The sequence below is a fragment of the Cyprinus carpio genome, chromosome A18 (genome assembly GCF_018340385.1).
Source record: "Cyprinus carpio isolate SPL01 chromosome A18, ASM1834038v1, whole genome shotgun sequence".
Lineage (NCBI taxonomy): Eukaryota > Metazoa > Chordata > Actinopteri > Cypriniformes > Cyprinidae > Cyprinus > Cyprinus carpio.
The window spans coordinates 25,418,632-25,433,063 of NC_056589.1; the positions used below are offsets into that span (position 1 = coordinate 25,418,632).

Below are 14,432 nucleotides of genomic sequence, written 5' to 3' on the forward strand. Positions count from 1 at the left end.
ACTCAAAAACATTGTCTATTTTAATTGACTTCTTTTTTATTAACAATTAACAAATGTAATAAATAAATAAATACATAAAATGCAAAGAAGTGTATAAATAAATAAATATGATTGCATGAATGTTTTTATATTAATTGAATAATATATTTTTTTAATTAACCAATGTGTAGGAAATACATTTTTAAATATATTTTTATCTGTTTTTATTAATTACTAATAATATTTTATAATAAAAGGGGTATTGGGATTTAAAATTCACGTTTTTTTCTATGCATTTCTCTGTACTTTATAATGCACTTTTTCTGTGAGATGTTTATTGTCCTGATTTAGAATAGATCACTAACGTCATGCGTGACTTTCACCACAGCAGCTCCGTGTGCAAACACACCAACTAGAGGATGCAACACTCCTGTCACACATGAAGCAGAAACTATCCATGCTGCTTCTCACGTGCAGGGCATTCAGCTCATGAGGAATGAGAACCGGGATTCATAGCATCCCTTGAGACCCCAATTGACCTTCTTTTCTGCACTAACCGTAGGATTGACTGCTGCCGGACCACTGACCGTTGCTTTACCTACGAGAGCCTCTCTGATGGGACCCTGATCATCGGAGATGGACAATTTCACACCATCACTAATGGTTTCTGTGCTTTTCAAATGCTCCGATCAGTGGCTATATTAAGGCATTGAATAAGGTCAGCAATGAATAGCTTTGTTCTCAGCACCTTATCCCAGTGGCAAGAGGTAACTGCTTGTTTTTTATTGCATTTTCCTTTCTTGGACTGTTTTAACTTGCATAGTATTTATATATTATTTAATGCAAAAGTAATTTTTGTGGAAATCCTCCTCTGGCTGACCTGATTTTACGGCTGTGCTCCCTTTTGCAGAGCTGCATTTGCCTTTGACGAAGTGGGGAAAGCAAAGGACAGTGGGCTTAAATTTCTACATGTAGTGTGCATGAGTACAAGCTCAAATCTGGTGCAAATATGGCTGAAAACCCCGAAGACCCCCTTGTATTGTTGGAGATCCTGGAGGTGTTAGGTGCATGCCGCGGGAGCGTGTTGTACGCAGACATTTGTGTCTATCTGAGTGGACGCTTCAGCCTGCAGCCGCTTCTAGAATTACGGAGTCTCTTGTACTCCACCGCCTGTAGAGACCCCTGCTTCCCTGCCACCCTCTTCCGAGAACGACTTCACCCACCCTGCAGCAACCGGCTCTCAGCCGCCGCCGATGTTGTCTCCCTGTTTAACCTCCTCATGCACACCCGTACGGCTCCTACATACACGCAGAACCTTCAGTCTCTGACACCCTGTCAGGTCTGTGGGAAGGGATTTGTGCGTTACAACTGGCCAGCTGCCCTACCCGTCACAGGAGGAGGGACCGCCTCTGAGGAATGTAAATATGAGAACCTCCCTTATGAAGCGTCCAGTCATAACACAGAGGCTTCACACACTCAGACCACCTCCGTGTTGGTCGCTGAGCCTCGCTCGCATATACACAACCGGGACAGCATGCAGAACGCGCATTCTAGGGACATTTCCATTGATGAAGTCAATCAGGAGGCTGGCAAGACACCGGTGACCAATCAGGGAACCCGCGTTGCTCGTTCCTGCTCGCAGAAGAGGAGTGCCTTTAAAGAAGGGATTCACAATGTTCCACTCATATCCATGGAAGGCAGCGGCCCGTCAGATCAAAGCCCAGATGGACCAAGATCAGATGGAGAGGACCTGCTTTACGCTCCCCAAAAGAACCCCTATCCAGACCCTGCAACATATGCAAACGACCACCACAACCCGGCATCACATGCGCATGAGCATTCGTACGCTTACACGACTCATTCGAATGCACCTGAACCGGATGCACACGTGGCTGACACGCAATCGTACGATGATGCCGCAAACCCCTACGACCATCAGACTCAGTGGCGTCAGGCAAAGCATGAGAGTTTGGATGAACTCCAGACATCCACCTACTTCGGCCCTTCAGTCTCCAACCAAAAGCACCAAAGCTCTGCTCTTCAAATCAAAAGCCACAGCTTGGACATCGACAGCAGGACAGCGGACGAAAGACCTGAGCCTGAAACGACCGGCCTGCAGAAACCCAGATCAGAGCGGTCTGTCTTAGAGAAGTCTGGATTACGAAAACCAGGATCTGTTAAACTTAGCATCGACAGATCAAGCTTCGACATTCCTGGTTTTGATCCTCGCATCGTCAATACGGTGCGGGACACTTTCAAACGGCTGAGCGGCATGAGTTTGGACGCATGGTACGATTGGTCACCGAGCATGGATGGCATGGTTAGCGTAGGCACCCAAACAGAGCCTGCAGATCGGCGTGCTTTACGAAGCCTCATGCTTGCCGATAAACTCTCCATTGACAACCCTGACATCGGCGAGGATGACATCAGCGCCATCTTCCGTTTCCTTGACGATATTAGCATGTGTGGCTCCATGGCAGTTCTGCCAGGGGAAATAGGCGGGGCTCAGGAAGGGGGCGGGGCTGGGCTGCCAGAGAGGCGTGAACGTTTGGGAAAGTTACGGAGGTTGTTTCACTCCTTGGAGGCACCAGAAGAGGGCGTGAGATGGGGTGTGGGGCGCCTGCTCCAACGGGTCACGGAACTGGAGCAACAGCTAGAGCCAATTGCAGAGCTACGTGAGCAGCTGGCCCTCGTGCTCTCCACGCTAAACCGTCTGGAACAGCGGGAGCAGGTCGCATGCCTGCATCAAATGCACATACAGCCACAGCTCACAGCACGGCCTAGCGTGCAGCAACAGCAGGGGTCCCCGCGGACCAATCCGGGGACAGAGGGCGTCAATGAGGCAGCGGCGAAACGCAGGCATCTGTTTGTACGCAGGACCTCCAGGAGCCACACGGAGAGCAGCGGGTCAGAAGCCCCCAGAGAGTGGAGCATCAGTTTCAGCAAGGAGCCACACATACAGCCTGCTAAGGTAACAGGATAAGAAATTTCTGCATATTTAAACATATTTTAAATGTGCTATCAGTGATATCTCCACATAAAATGTCCCTATGACTTTAAATCACTGAAATATGTGTCTTGAGAAATGATACTTGTCTTTGTGACACAACTAGACTATGATTGAATTCAGACTAGTACAGTATGTTAGAATACTACTCTTATTTCTGCCACATAAAGATACAGTATGTAACATATGACAAAAACAGTAAGAGTAGTATGTTATTCTGAATTTAGCCCCTGTAAACAACAAAATAAGAGTCATTTGCCAGTAAGAAAGTTTGTATCCAATCGGAAACTAACCAATCAGAAATGCTCTCTACTTGTCAATGATTTTGTGCATTTAGTTAGCAAAATCGCTTTTAACACATTTAAATATTAAGCTCTTTTTCTTCACAAGATTATTTTGTAAGATGCATACACTTTTGCTGGTCACAGAGCTTATTATCTGCAATAATCAGAAAGCTAATGAAAAAAAATAATAGTTTGGATTTTTGCAGAGGGTACCAGGATAATGCTAACTTTAAGGCTAGCCCAAAATATGATGTCATCCCTGCTACACTGAACTGAAGCACAAGATCCTCATTTTCATGAACATGATCAACAGGTTTTATGCAAACTTGTGGATTTCATGCAGCTTGAGTGCTGCTGTCATTACAGCAAAGGGAAAAATACATTTTAAAATTAATGTAAATTTGCACTCAAATTACAATGAAATTAAATTGTATTTAAATAGAATAAGGAATATAGAACATATGCTTTCTGACTAGTAGTCTCTTTTAGACCTAATGTATATGTATAGATATAAGGGTGAATATTTGGTCATAATATAAACCTTATTTGGCTCCACAGTCAGATCATTTAGGTGGAGTGCATAAAAGAGAAGGCTCTGTAGTGCAGGAAGTGACTAGCATTCACCTCATGCCACCTGAGACCCACAATGCACCACGCCGCACATCTGTCCATAGCACTGCTCAGCATATGACTGAACGCCCCAGAGTGACCTGGAGCCAGTCAGACTTAACACCGCTTGATCTTCAGGTAACGCCTCCAAATGTAATGTTTTGAGTGAAATCATTGTTACAGTACCTCAGGTTCAGTTTCATGAACAGTTCACCTGATCAAGAGCCTGATAACATTCTGTATCTTTTTACAGTGTGTTTTTGCCAGTGTCAAATTGACCAAAACTAGAATAAAATTTTTATATTGGATGGCAATATAGTTTTCTAATGTGCTTACCTTATATATTGACCTACTAGGTTCTGATGAGGTTAGCAAAACATGTTTTATAAATATGTGTTAAAAACATCACATTAATCCACAAGTAATCCACAATCCACATAACTTCTAGTAAACAAATCAGTCAAGACGGCTAAAATATGAGTCCTCTATCCATAATAATGCTTCTTCCAGTGAAAAAGTTGTCTTGTCTGAATCAGGAGAGAAATACGCACAGATTAAGCACCAATTACAAGTTTTAACAGTTCTAAACAAATATGTCAGTGGATTTTGATGTTAGAGGACAACAGGGGATGGACTTTTTCACTGGAGGAAGAGTGATTATAGATTATGGAAAAGTTTAAAGTTGCCTTAATGATGAGTTTGTTTCTTACACGTGCAGCTTTTCACTTTATAAGATGTAAATTGATGGACTGAAATTGTGGTGTGGATTATTGTGATGTTTTTATCAGCTGTTTGGACTCTCATTCTGACGGCACCCATTCACTGCCATTCGTGAACCATTCAGCAAATTTTCCATCTGTTTGGTGAAGTAAACAAAATTCATTTCATCTGGAATAATAATGGTGTATTCAGAAACTTTTACATTACTATTTGGTTCTTTGGAACCCTAATGGTTAAAATATAATACTTATACAGTACTTTGGAACAGAACAATGAAAGAAACAGCAATCTTAACAGAACTGATGAAACATGCATTAATGAAGATAAACCGAACTCTGATATTTTCTATATATATTTTGCAGGCCCCTGAGTCTTTGGAGTTCTGGACGGATGAGATTTACACGCCGGCCTCCGACACGCTCCTGCGGCGTTCGCATTCGTACACCCGTTGCAGCAGGAACCAGGTGTACCGTATCGCTGCCCTCAGCGTCACTGCCACCATCATCCTCATCCTCATCATCGTCATTCCAGTCAGCACTGTGTAACGTACATGCAGCCACATTGAATGGTCCTATTCGTGTTTATTTGATAATAATATCAAGATTTTAATTAATGATTGAATTCTTTATGCATTCAATTTGACACTGTTTAACGATGGCAGATTGTAGCATTGTAGAATGTTTGAGTGTTAGACTTATTTTAATTAGAATATTTTTTGTGAAACCTTCAGTGGGCCTTTTTGGAGTTTCCCTACCTTTAGTTTTGTTTGAATTTAAGCAGTTTATCTGTTAAATGCTTATTCGGCGGTTTATGGCTTGCGGACGTTCCGGTATATCCTCTTTGTTGACGGATATTGGGGAGTTCCCATTAGTCTAATGTAATTCTGCTGAAACCTGAGACGACATCCACTTGCTCACACAGCGGCACACATTTCTCTCTACCACACCTCTGCTCGTTCTCCATTTAAATGCTTGGAAAATCCATTACTAGTTGCAAATTTACATGCAACTGCCCTTTAAATCTGCTAAATGTCCCCATATTTGGAGGAAATGCTGACGTGTGAGTGATATGAATCTTGTCTCTGTTTTGGTTTGATGCATATTCTTCATTACTGACCTGAATTTGTGGACTCTGAACTCGATCACTACCAAAATAGTGCTACAAAACGTAATATCCTCCCTCACAAAAGCTTCAAAGAAAAGGAAAAATGAGCCTCCAGAGATCCAGAATGGATGCCTGATGGTGGATCAATACCGGCACAAATTTCCAATTTGCTGAACAACAGCATTCAACTTTTAATGGGCTGTGATGGGACTGAGTGAGTGCGGGAGGGGAGAGATCGAGAGAAAGGAGTGTTTGTCCTCTTTTACTGAGCCTGAAGTTTTCTGAGTCCCACTTCTGTCTGATGTGGATGATTGAGTGATTTTCCAATTGGAACTGATGGGATTTTTACATGCAATTTGATCTGTGATCCATGATATTGTTATTCATATTGTGCTAGAGACTACAGAGTGAATGATACCTTACTTTTCTAAATGATCAGATTTGCAATCACAGGCTAGTAAGCGATCACCTAGCAACCACCCAGAACATCTTAGCAACCATGCACAGCATAAGTACTGACAGGCGCTCAGACCTTACTTAGCAAACACATAGAAAGCCTGGGCAATGCTTTAAACAGCACCAAGTTATCTGAATACTGCAATGTGAAGACAATTGAATGAGATGTCCTATTTTAAGGAGGCAATGTTGGAAAAGATTTTACTTTTGACATGATTTTGATTTATATTTTAGCCTATGCATTTCTCCTCAGAATCATACTTGTTTTTCATTATGACTGGATGAACACATGCATTTCTGGACTGGGATTCCTCCTTTTTCAGGACACCTTTGACTGTGAAAATATTCCTTCGTTTCTTCATAAATCTGGTTTTGGTTATTCGATGGGACTGTGTCTTGTGTGTCATTTCTTCTGCCAGTTAAAAAAGCAGGAAGTTGCAAAGGAAGCAGGTGGATCATGTCAGTGGTAATTCTGAGTTTTTCTTTAATAATATCAGCAGACTTTTTGCACACTGCTGCTTGCTGCTTTTCCCAATGCAGTTTTAATATTTCAGAGCACAGCTCTCATAAATGTCTATTATCTATTTATGATCTGTCAGTTCCGTTATTGACGTAAAAGCACTTAACCGCACTTACACACATAGTCTCTCTTCCTTCTAATGTAGTTTATCTAAAATCTCCACTGCCCTTTTCTTTCAGCATACACACCGTGAAAGTGATTTGGTTTCATATTTGATAATGCTACAAGATTCACTATAGAGATTGCACACATATTGATTCCAGTGAAACGATGAAGAGTGACCTAATTTAATTAGAATATCCCAAAAAATGCAATATTATATGAAAGATATTGATATGAAAATATAATAAATTAGAGTCTTTCTGAATCATAATTGTAAGATCATTTCTCATAATTGAATTTCTGCTGATTTGTGCGTGTTTGGGTGCATTTGACTGATTTGTTCATTTAATGAAGGAATTTCTATAAATGTATAAAAGAATTGTTAGGGATTTTTCATTTGTTTTTAGTGAAGACATGCACCTCAGTGCCATGTATCTTGGGAACAACAGTGATCATTGGAATTGTTTTATAAGCCAGTCTACTATTAGAAAGCTTATTAAATTATAATTAGTAAATTAATCTGAAGGCCAATCCATTTTTCTATTACTGCAGAACGCCAGTATTGAATATTTAAATTGTGATGAAATGTTACATAAAAAGGGATGCATTAGTAAAAAATTATATTATTATATTTATATTATTATATTTATTATATATTATTATAATTAGTCAAATTATTATTAACATTTATTGCATTTAAAATTAATTACAACAAATTAAATTTAAGGTGTAAATCAACTTAATATAATTGAATATTAATATTGAAATTCGTTAACACTTTACAATAACATGAACAAACAATGAACAATACATTTATTACAGTATTTATTCATCTTTGCTAATGTTATTTAATGAAAATACAGTTGTTCACTGTTAGTTCATGTTAATTCACAGTGCATTAAATAATATTAACAAGCACATCTTTTGATTTTAATAATGCATTAGTAAATGTTAACTAAGATTAATAAATGCTGTAGAGGTATTGTTCATTCTTGGTTAATTAAAGTAGGTAACTAACCTTATTGTAAAGTGTTACCAGTTTATTTAAAGTGTTTTCAAGCATTCCTTTCTTCAGCTGGTTTAAAATTGTAATAGATTTTAAATGATTTTTAAATGCACAAAAATAAATAAATATCGCGACTTAAAAATAGCGTAAAGTTCAGAAAGGAGGAGCTCTGAGACAAAACATCCTGAAACCATTAAGTATTTTCTATTTTTCTGATATATGACAGTGTTTTCAACAATGTTGCAAGATGATCAGGTTGTCAGATAAAATATTTACATAATTTTAATTTGGAAATTGTAATGAATACCATATTTCTTTTTTAGTTTAGTATTTTATTTGTTTTATTTTTAAATATATATATATATATGGCCAAAAATATATATTTTCTAAAATATATTTCTAAAGGTGTAAATATACACAGTCAAAAGTTTGGGATCAGTAAGACTTTTGTTTTTTAAAGAAGTCTCTTATGCTCATCAAGGCTGCATTTATTTGATCAAAAATGCAGAAAAAACCCCCAGTAATCTTGCAAAATGTTATTACAATATAAAATAATGGTTTCTATTTTAATATCCTTTAAAATATAATTTATTTCTGTGATGCAAAGCTGATTTTCCATCAGCCATTACTCCATTTTTAAGTGTCACACGATCATTAAGAAATCATTCTAATATACTGATTTATTATTAGAATTATCAATGTTGGCAACAGTTGTGCTGCCAAATATTTATTTGGAAATGACAATACTTCTTTCAGGATTCTTTGATGAATAAAAAGTTAAAAAGCATTTATTCAAAATATAAATTTTTTTTACAATATAAATCTTTGTTATCACTTCTTTCAGTTTAACACATGCTTGTTGAATAAAAGTTTTAATTTCTTCAAAAAAAATCATAGAAATTTCTAACCCAAAACTTTTGTACTGTAGTGTATATTGTTAGAAAAAAGCTCTTCTTTTTATCTTTTAATTCATCAAAGAATCCTGAAAAAAGGTATCACAGCTTCTGAATAAATATTAAGCAGCACAACAGTTTCCAGCGCTGATTAATAAATCAGCATATTAGAATGATTTCTGAAGGTACATGTGACACTGAAGACTGGAGTAATGATGCTGAAAATTCAGCTTTGCATCACAGGAATAAATTAGATTTTAATATATATTAAAATAGAAAAACATTATTTTACATCATGATAAATATTTCACAATATTAAACTTTTTTCTGTATTTTTTTATCAAATAAATGCAGCCTTGATGAGCGTAAGAAACTCCTGTAAAAACATTAAAAATCATTCTGATCCCAAACTTTTGACCGGCAGTGTATGTAAATATACTTGCAACTATATTGGAAATACAGTTTAAAAATGTAAATATTTATTTAAAAAACTAATATTTTACCCTCCATATATTTCAATCCAAGAAAAAAAAACATTTATGTGATATTTTAAGAAAAACTTTATTTGTTGTCTATAACACGTGAATATAAAACACATCAGCAAGGAGCAAAATGGCAATAAAAAGGTGATAAAAAATCAGCAAGGAACATTGATTTTTAATTTTTTTTTTTTTTTTTAATCACTGTTAATCTAGTTTTGAAATCTAGTAGGCTATTCTATTCACAAATGTGTTCTCTTGCCCCTGAAATACATTTTGAAATATATTTTGGTATATGAAGGTTGAAACTAAATATATATTCAACATCAAAAATAGATTGTGTAGAGCTTTACTGTTTGCAAAATATATTTCACATTTATTTAAAAAAAAAAATAATAATAATTGCCAGCAATATATTTTGGTCATATGGGATTTGAAAATTGGTGGTGAAATTTTCATTAAGAAATTGCTAGTAAATTTCACAATAATTACAGAGAAACTGCAAGTAACTCATTGACTTTGAAATATTTATTTATTATTATTATTATTATTATTATTATTTGTTGTTGTTGTTGTTAAATCTACTCCAATAATATGTGTTCTATTTACAACTTTGAAAAATATGTAGTGCAGTGATGCTTGAAACTGCTTTTTGTGTGTGCTGAATGTGAGACTGATTCAGTTTTTTCTTTAGGTGAATTTATCAGTGTCGCAGGATGGCTTTTTGCACTTTTTGGCTTTCTGGTGAACTCTGAAGGTGGAAAGCACGATCAGCGTGGCTACTGTGTCCACAGCATCATTGCCTACAGCTGTAATAGCGCATCACAGTCTGACACAAATTCAGTCCCCCACCTTCTCTGGCCCCTCTAAGTAGGGGGAGCCCACAGCATGACCCCTTGTGTTAGAAATGCCTTTATCATTACAAGGTATCACACATGCGCATTCAAATTCACTCACTCAAACACATAGTTGCTGACCTGTTTTATCATCTGTGGTCTGTGATTCAGTGCTGATGGGACCTCAGATGGAGAGGTGCTCAGATACGATCAAAGCTTTGCCCTGAGAACGACTGCAGGCTTTGACGGAGAGGTAAACAAGCAAACCCTTACGAAAAAGAAGTTTATTCAAGTGTGCTATTAGTATACTTATTTTAAACTAAAAAAATAGGAAAGTATACTTTTAGTTTACTTTTCATGTACTTCTCAGAAATGGGCTTTATGTACTTCTAAGATATATACTTATAATGACAATTAAGTATACTTGACTTATACTTACAAAAACTCAAAATATACTTGAACTTTACTTAAGTATACTTAATAAAATAAACTTGAAGTATACTACTTTTTGGTAAGGGAATGGCATTGTAATTGTAATTGCTGAGTCTCATCTTGCGAATGTGATCTGTTGGACTCCACATAGCTGTTCCTCGCAAGCGATCACAAAACATTTCTGAAGTGTGCTAAGAAGTCTCGACTACAGGAGTTGAGCTTGGTAGAGGAGTTTGATTTCCTGTGCTGGTGGAAGGTGATTTACTTTGACCCCCAAGAACGGCTTGAAAATGAAGGATACCCTGTTCAGGTTCACACACTTTCAATTAAACCTCTTTCAGATGTACTTGTTGTTATATATTAATGTGGAGTCAATGCTTTGTTTTGGCAGGTGAACAGCAAGGTTTTGATTTCCCATTGTAAGACCAATCAATGACTGGCTGCTCTGGGCAATCACATCTTATGGTAATACGCTATATTTCATATTGTAAGAGTAAGTGATTCAGTTAAAGTGAGCAGGAAACTGCTAAGTATTACAGACACTCAAAAATTTAGTTCATAATGAATAAAATCCACTCTTATTCTCCCATTCACATTTTCTTGTTAAAAATCATGTTTCATTCAGACATATGTCATTGCTCTTGCATTTCATGTGATTATTTGAAGAAATAAACTCAATATTTAGACCTATTTAGATTTTGAATTTTTTCTATGTATATTGTAAACATATATGCACAGATATAACAGATTATATATAATAGAAAAATGAATATTTAAAGCAATCAAATAATAATATGATATATTTAGTATAATATTATTTTAAATATTTTTTATATATAGAAAAATACCTGATTGAGTCTAAGAACAGGTCTGTCTAGTTTAATGTTAATTCTGTGTAGAATAATTGCTAGTGTTTATTTATTTATTCGGTTTTTCTCTTTTTGGTAAAGAGTATGAACTCACTGCTCGCACCTTCTTGGACTCCCATAAAGCTGAGCGGGACAGTAACTATTGGCTGTTTTTCTTGGCTTAACCTGCCAATCAAAATCAGAGCCTGATGCAACTGCAACAAGACTCAGACACAACAGATGGCAAACAAGAGGACACGCAAATAAAAGAGTGCAGTTAAAAAGAACAGAGATGGAAATGGAAATAACAATTATACCAATAAATATTTTTGAAAATACAATATTGTATTTAAATATTTACTGTTGATTTTCTTGCACAAAAAGTAAATAATTCCATAAAGCTCCCAAAAGGAGGCAGCATCCCATCCATCCTCACTGCTGCCTCCTGCTGTTCACTAAAAGTTTCATAAACATGCTCAGCTCAGCCTTAGTATTTATAGAATTTATTCAAGACATCTTATACACACATTCACTGTCTCTATTTACAATGTTTCAATCAGCATAAAAAAAAAATATGCTTTTAGAAAATCAAAATCATGCCCAGTTCAGGCGTTTCCAGTTTTTCTGCCGATTTTTCTGTTTATTTTTCTTCTCCTTGCATGGTTTTGAGTTTGCTTCCACTTTATTTTCTTTGTTACAGCCTCTTTTTTTCCTTTTGGGCACCTATACGGAGAACAAGAAATCATGTGCATTCTGTTGTAAGCACACACACATACTGTATATCTAAGTTCTGTTCAAAAGTGTGGGGTCAGCAAGATTAATGAAATGAATACTTTTACTCAGCAAGGATGCAATAAACTGATCAGTGACAGGTAAAGACATTTTTCCATCACAGAATAAATACGATTTATGAAATGTATGAAATTTCTTTAATAGAATGCAGTTATTTAAAGTTTGTTGTTTTAGGATTTAGTGTACGATATGAGGAAGTATGTTGAAGTGTTTTGAACGTTTGCACAAAAATCAGCATTTCACAGTAGTTCCTGTCAGTAAAGGCCAGTGAATCACAGCCATGCGACACCATGATCGCAATTGTGATATTGCTTAATCTGAAGGAAGCGAGAGACAGAAGAGAGGAGCAAGGGTTTTTAATAGGACAGAGAAATGGTACATACAATCAGTGCGTAACAGTCATACGCAACCAACAACATGATCATTCATACTTAAACACATATACAAAGAATAAATAAGGAATTGGAAAATGGGACGGGAGATATAAATAAAGGGTTCAGGAGGAAGGGAGGTTTAAATCGCTAGTTTACGTTTTTCCACTTGCTCCACTCGCTCCACTGAGAGAGGAGCAGCAGGTCTCTGCAGCGGACCCTTAGTTTCGTGATGGAGCCCTCCAATTTGATCTTTGAGCTCTCCCTTTCTTCAGTCTTCAGCTGAGAAGATACAGAAGCAGAAAACAAGAGAATTAATTACTGTAAAATTCTTAAAGGGACAGTTCATCCTAAAATAAAAATGACTTTCAGTGAATAATGACTTTGATGATTTTTACTCTGTTCCTCACACAACTCCAGCGGCTTTGAATGTCTTATGTAAGTCAATATTATGATAAACTTCTCCGTGGAAGAAAGAAAGTCATTTAGGTTTGAGATGAAATCATTTTCATTGTGTGTGTGTGTGTGCAGGAGAGCATGTCGTACCTCTCCATTGTGCCGTATCTCATACTCAATCTCATGCTTAAGAGGAAAGAAACTGTGGGGCTGCGGCCAGGTCGAGGGAGGCTTCACCTCTAATTCTATGGTTTGCTCATCACTCCCCTCATTTTCTATAGTGCAGATTGAAATGCCTGGATCTGCTGGCTTAACTAGGAAAAACAGAGAAAACACATTCAATCAGATGTGCTTTAGACCAGTGGTTTTCAGCCAGGGACCTGGGGCCCATAAGAGGGCCTCAGCAAACTTATATTAATGATTGATATTAATATTATTATAAAATATACAATCAGGATGTAAACTGAACTTTTTTTCTCCGTTCTTATTGGGGGCAATGGATGCAAAATTCACTTTTACATTGTGTTTGCATATAAATGTGTCTTAGCATTGTGTGGACACAACCACCCTAATGATAAAAATCCATTCCCTCTTCTTTTTTTAATCTCCAAAAAAATCCTTAACAGTCTCAATTATCAAGCGACGACCACTGACGGACTGTCCCGTATTAGCATATTTCCGCCCTGAAACTCCCCTTTCTGCTGATTGATCACCCGAACATCAAACCGTGCCATCATCAGTTCTTCCTCAAATTTGCGGGGCAGAATAATAGTCCTCCGCTGCTGCAGTTGTACGGATTCTTAATGCGTTTATTACAATTACATTTCATCTTTTTCTCATTAAACAACTAGACTAATGAATAGCTTGACTCAACTCGTACCGGGCTTTCTTCTGTGTAGACATAAATTCACCTAAACTTTGCATCAGGGTTTAAATGCCTCCTTTATAATACAGCTTCTCCCAGTTTCCGTTAATAATCTGATATAGTTAATGTTTGTTTTCATTTATTAATAATTACATGAAACATTTAACTGTTTGGTTGCCAGCATTCTTCAAAATATCTTCTTCTGTGTTCGACAGATGAACGAAACTCATACAGGTTTAGAACAACTTGAGGGTGAGTAAATGACAGAATTTCCTTTATCCTACATACTCACCAATGTCTCGTAGAAAGAAGCTGTAGTCGGTTTTCATATAGCAGCATGTGGAAACTGCCTCCCCTGTTATCAGCAGCCGCTCAGACTCTTCAGAATATGAATTGGTTGAATGTGGGAGAAAAAACCCCGTCCACAGACTGTGACACCCAGTCACCATTATCCCTAAATAGATACAATTAGCATGCTTGGTTGAGTCGATGCTAAAATAAGCTTAATGTATGTGGGTGTGTTTGTTTTTCTGATACCTTGTATTGCGAAGTCTGAAAGCAGTAAATTCATTTGAGGTCCAGGCACATTTGATTTTTTGAGTGCAGGAAAAGGTTTCAGCTGTGCAGTTGATTTTAAAAGCTGAAAATAAAGCGAAAAATACACTGAATAGCTGAGCTTGACACTGAACTGATGAAGCTTGAGTACTCTGACCATGTCCAAAACTGAAAGTAG

The 14,432-nt window shown here is 37.0% G+C and overlaps 2 protein-coding genes and 1 pseudogene across 2 annotated transcripts in view; 2 read left to right on the top strand and 1 right to left on the bottom strand.

The window, feature by feature from the left end:
- Positions 1 to 195: 195 nt before the first annotated feature.
- LOC109110182 (major intrinsically disordered Notch2-binding receptor 1-like) lies at positions 196 to 5,213 on the top strand. Its single transcript, XM_042775633.1, has 4 exons — positions 196 to 746; positions 890 to 2,950; positions 3,829 to 4,017; positions 4,962 to 5,213. The coding sequence occupies exons 2-4, from the start codon at positions 989 to 991 to the stop codon at positions 5,142 to 5,144; spliced, it is 2,334 nt and encodes a 777-aa protein (XP_042631567.1). The 5' UTR covers positions 196 to 746; positions 890 to 988; the 3' UTR covers positions 5,145 to 5,213.
- A 1,403-nt stretch (positions 5,214 to 6,616) lies between these two features.
- LOC109110181 lies at positions 6,617 to 11,616 on the top strand (annotated as a pseudogene).
- A 792-nt stretch (positions 11,617 to 12,408) lies between these two features.
- The window catches only part of LOC109110609 (interleukin-12 subunit beta-like), a 4,324-nt gene continuing 2,300 nt past the window's right edge, over positions 12,409 to 14,432 (bottom strand). Inside the window, 5 exon segments of the mRNA XM_042775634.1 lie at positions 12,409 to 12,720; positions 12,985 to 13,148; positions 13,992 to 14,110; positions 14,112 to 14,153; positions 14,237 to 14,339. Coding sequence (XP_042631568.1) covers positions 12,589 to 12,720; positions 12,985 to 13,148; positions 13,992 to 14,110; positions 14,112 to 14,153; positions 14,237 to 14,339 — 560 coding nt within the window. The 3' untranslated portion in view covers positions 12,409 to 12,588.